The 4947-nt window shown below is 43.1% G+C and overlaps 1 protein-coding gene across 1 annotated transcript; it reads right to left on the reverse strand.

Annotated features, from left to right (window-relative positions):
• Window positions 1–2119: 2119 nt before the first annotated feature.
• LOC109415681 (maltase 1-like) lies at window positions 2120–4624 on the reverse strand. Its single transcript, XM_019689607.3, has 5 exons — window positions 4028–4624; window positions 3689–3973; window positions 3273–3349; window positions 3001–3205; window positions 2120–2939 (listed from the first exon to the last, which is right to left on the reverse strand). The coding sequence occupies exons 1-5, from the start codon at window positions 4520–4522 to the stop codon at window positions 2187–2189; spliced, it is 1815 nt and encodes a 604-aa protein (XP_019545152.3). The 5' UTR covers window positions 4523–4624; the 3' UTR covers window positions 2120–2186.
• Window positions 4625–4947: the final 323 nt, after the last annotated feature.

Below are 4947 nucleotides of genomic sequence, written 5' to 3' on the forward strand. Positions count from 1 at the left end.
TCAAGTGAGCTTCTAGGGGTTGATGGGGTTTCAAAAACGTTTTAACACGTTTCGAGGGGTTTATGTAGTTCTAGGGAGCTTTTCATGTAAACTTTACGACGTTTCAGGGGGGAGGGCTTCTGAGGTGATCCAAAGTGTTTCACGATTTGTCCAGTCCAGTCATGTCCAATAAGTCTTCTGAAAGTCCAATAGATTGTATCAGATCACTCGGGATATCCTAGGTAATTCAAACTGTTCTTGAGTTTAGATCCTGAAGTCCACGGGTGTAACGGTAACTTTTTTCATTATACAAAGCTACGATTTGTAATCTATCATGTCCAGTAAGTCTCCTGAAAGTTACAGTGGCTGTTTTTATCAACTAAGCTTCATAAAAGTAAGGAAGCCAATAATGTCCCAAAAATATATAACAACGCTTAGTGTTCCTCTAACTACTTTAGTAAGTACAGTGGATTATTATGTAACACTACGTAACGTTGTGTCACAAGTTTAAACATGAAGCCATGGTCTCCGGAGCAGTGCTGCAATTTTTCGACAGGCCTTTATGATAGCGATATTTTGCTTTTTTCATTTTCTCCGTTTTGGTTTTCCTGTCATCGTTGTTGAATTAAACAGGTACTCACGTTCGCACGCAGCGTGCTGAAAGCGAGAGAGGGATAAATTTCCATTCAATTTTCTGTAGTTGAGTGTTTTCACCCGTGGTAGCATATAGGGCACTCACTCTCACAAGCCACCGCTTGAGACGAATGGCCTTTCAGCATGAGTAGTGTGTGGATGGTTGGGAATTGATCTTGTTGGGTCGCTCACGAATGGAGCTCTCGGACTCAGTCAGTTCTCACATCGAGGAACGGAAAACGACCGCCGCAGTCATTCATTTTCGGCTGTAAAACAGACACTGATACTGATATTTTGCAGGACTGCTCCGAAGTAGTGATGTTGATCTAGAATATCTCAAAACTATCTTGAAATTACTCATGACCCACCTGGCATGGATTACATTTTTTTGTTTAAAGTTCAATGTGAGAATAACTGCTGTTACTATCAAGAGCTAAACTTCAGAATAGTTTGGACGACCCTCAATGTCCCAAAGGTTCATAATAATATATAGTAGACTTCAGTCTCCGCAACTGATTATGAAACGATACTCAGTATGTCAGATATAGCTGATGTTACGAGTGTAGATCTGAAGTTCTGAACTCAAAGATAGTTAGGCTGACCTGGAATATTCTCTAAATGACATGTGAGATTTCAAGAGCTTAACGGGTCTCCGCAGATTATGCTATGCTATTATTCATGGTGAAAACACATAGTGTTTTTTGTAGATTTGAAGGTTTCACTATAGAGCTGATTGGACGAACCTGAATGTCCCAAAGGTTTCTAATAAATATGTAGACTTCAAATTTGTTTTAGTAACCACGGATAAATACGAAACGTTACTCAGTATAGTAGATATGGCTGTTGTTACGAGTGTAGATCTGAAATCCTGAACTCCAAGGACAGTTTGGAACACCTAGAACGCCCCAGAATATAAAAAAAACCTTTTGATATTCTTGACAAAGGTTAAATGAACACATATAAACGTAATCCACATCCAAGTTCAGCTTTTAGAACAGCTGGTATGTCAAATATTTCCTTTTTTCATATTTCATGGTGTTCAGGATGTTCTAGGTTATCAATTAAGTCCCAAATACAAATTTTCCCATTTTTCCTCAATAGAGGATTCAATTTGCTACAACTTTGCCGAAGACAGTGTTCTGTTTTATCGAATGAGTGAATTTATGCAGCAGTTTCTATGTTGGGGTCATATATGACCACTCCGTCTCCAAAGGGTTAAGGGAATTCATATGTTTCCAAGTGAGCTTCAGATGGATTTCAAAGGTGTTAGAGACATGTCGAGGCTTTTCAGGGTGTTTCAGGTGGTTACATACAGGATTTCCCCGGAATTTTGGGGGTTTCATGAGTATTTCGCGGAGGATTACATAGATGTTTTAAGGCTTTACAGGGGCCTACTCATGATCCTTCAAGGACTTTAAGACGTTGATCAAGCTTGTTGATTTTATGACCTTTACTCAAGGAAACCCTTAAATGGTGAATTTCACAAGTTATATTTAATAGTGATGTTTATTAGCACTCTCATCGCCAGCATAGGAATCATTCGTACAATTGTATCATTTTATTGAGTTCAATAATCATCTAACCAGATAACTCATTATCGCCAGCACTACGAGAACCACAGCTGCACGAAGAGACACGGCCGCTGATTCAGCAACAATCAGCGATTCGTATGGACCCAACGTCAAGCTTAACGGTATGACACTTTGTCCAACATTGTATCGAGAGTCTGTTCCTGACAATCGAATGACAGTGTTGTTCGTTACATCATACAGATAGCTCAGGTCAACGGTTGTAACCTGATCGTCCAGATTAACTACAGTAATGAAATATTTGTCGTACATTCCACTCGGATCATCCTGGGGTTTTAGATAGCGAACAAATGCAAACACATTCTCTGCCAACGCTCGTGATTTGAAGTGACCGTGGGTGAAGACGCGATTCTTACGCAGAGCTACAGCATCCACGTAGAACTGATACGTACTGTAGTCCGCTTCTTGCTGTTTCAGCAAGTTGATCTGCCTGAAGTACGGGTTGATCGGTAGCCAAGTCTTGTTCGCCGTTGAAAACCCCGCATTGAAGGAATCATCCCACTGGAAGGGCGTTCGTTGAGGGTCCCTGGATTTCCATTTGTACTCTTCGGGTCCCACGTTGCAACCCTGTGGATCGCGGCTGTCTTCGTACGAGATGTCCCGGTAGTCTAGCATACCGATCTCTTCGCCGTTGTAGGTTACAGCTACGCCAGGTAGCGTCAGTAGCATAAGCAACATGCCGTCGATACGTTGTGAACCGTAGCGGCTACCGACACGGGGTTGATCGTGATTTCCGAGCTGCGAAAGGAATCGAAGCTTAAAATTGAGGATTTTTTTGACAGCTTTACAACATACGTACCACCCAGTTAGTGACCTTCCCGCGGGGCATATTTTCCAGGAAACGATCGATGACGTACTTGAAGTCCCATGCTTTCGATTCGGCATTCAGTTCCGTAATCATGGCAAAGTTGAACGGGAAGTGAGCCCGCTGTTCGGTTCCGTCATCCGATTCGTAGAACCGCATGATCATGTCCATACTGGTGTAGGCCTCGGTCATCATGATTCTGGTTGGTTGGATTTGATTGTTGGATAAATTTTTAGCAGACGATTGTTTTGGCAGAAAGTACTCACATAGTTTCGCGGTCGTTTTGCTCGGCAAACTCGTCAATGACCCGTCTCCAGTGTCCAATGACATCGTAGGTTTCTAGCTAGAATGTCAATATGATGAATGGTTAGTTGCTTTTTAATAAACTGGATTTTACAGACTTTTTGGAAGAAAATACAGCATTTCCATTACGGACCGCGTGTCGAACCCGTTACTCTGGCTCAGCATGTCTTGTTGAATACCTGCATGTTTGGCTACTGGTAAAAGCCGAAGTAGTTTTCCTCCAGAATTTTAAATAACATGCCTTTGAAATTTCTGTTCGAAAAATTCTCATGGGAATATCAACAAAATTCTCTTCCTCCGGAATGCCTTCGGGTATCAAGTTACGATTGATCTTGTTCTACCTGTCGTGTCCAAAACGAGTAAATTGGGGTCTACTTACCAAACTGTTAGTATACATGTGATTTGTGTATCCGTAGCTGAGCGGATCGGATGGATCAACAACCGGCTCGTTTCGGAAGAGGTCGTCTTCAAACATGTGATTGATGGCATCGACGCGGAATCCAGACGCCCCCTTTCCCATCCAAAAGCGAAGAATTTCATCAAATTCAGCAATCACTCTCTCATTGCGGTAGTTCAAATCCGGCTGTCCGACTTCGAACTGGTGAAGGTAGTATTCCTTCCGAATATCACTCCACTCCCAGGCCGATCCGTAAAATACGGAGTTCTGAAATTGCTCGACTATGATGCGACATTTTTACCGGAAAATTCCATCACTTACCCAATTATTTGGAACATCGGGCCTTTCCTGTCCTTCCACCGGTTTGCCCGGATGCCACACGTAGTAGTCCTTGTACGGCTCAACGCCAAGTTCCGACTGGTTGAACCACCAGTGCTCAATGCTGGAATGATTCGGCACAAAATCTAGCACAATTTTTATCCCCAGCTTTTTCGCCTCGGCGAACAGCTCCTCCAGATCTTCGTTGGTGCCGAACAGTTCATCAACCTCGAGGAAGTCACTCACATCGTAACCAAAGTCCCGTTGCGGAGATTTGAATACCGGACTCAACCATGTGGCGTCGATTCCCGTTTCTTTGAGATACGGCAGCTTCGCCGTTACCCCTTTGATGTCCCCAACTCCGTCTCCGTTAGTGTCGTAGAAAGACCGCGGGTAGATTTGGTAGAATACGGCCGTTTCCCACCATTCCTTATCGGGAAGTTCTTGGCCAGTACTGGACAGTACTAGTGTGACTAAACTGAATAATAAGATCCTCATTTCGAATGTAATCCGGGAGCTATCCAGAGCTTCCAGACAGTCCCACCAATGAACTGATACTACAACGACCGAAGTGTTTGAATACGTTCATGGTGGCGCCAGGCTTCATTATCTGTTTCTGGGAGATATCTTCATTTGGAGATAACGCCGATCACGGTACGGCAATTCTTCAATTCGATAGCGCCACTGACTGCTCGAGATGTAGTAAACCAATCTTCGAAGCACGATTTTATCGAAGTTCAATTAAGATTTGATTATGACAAAAATAGGCACCGGTATAAATTGTCGAAGTTACAACCCGGCGATGTGGTGTCGTGGAACCAAGTTCTGAAGCGAAGTGCACTCATTATTGCCTTCGTTGCTTCCGTACCGCTGTAATAAATCATTCATGGCACCAGATCAAAAGCGCTGATTGGATCAGATTT

This window comes from Aedes albopictus, chromosome 3 (assembly GCF_035046485.1).
Source record: "Aedes albopictus strain Foshan chromosome 3, AalbF5, whole genome shotgun sequence".
Classification (NCBI taxonomy): Eukaryota; Metazoa; Arthropoda; class Insecta; order Diptera; family Culicidae; genus Aedes; species Aedes albopictus.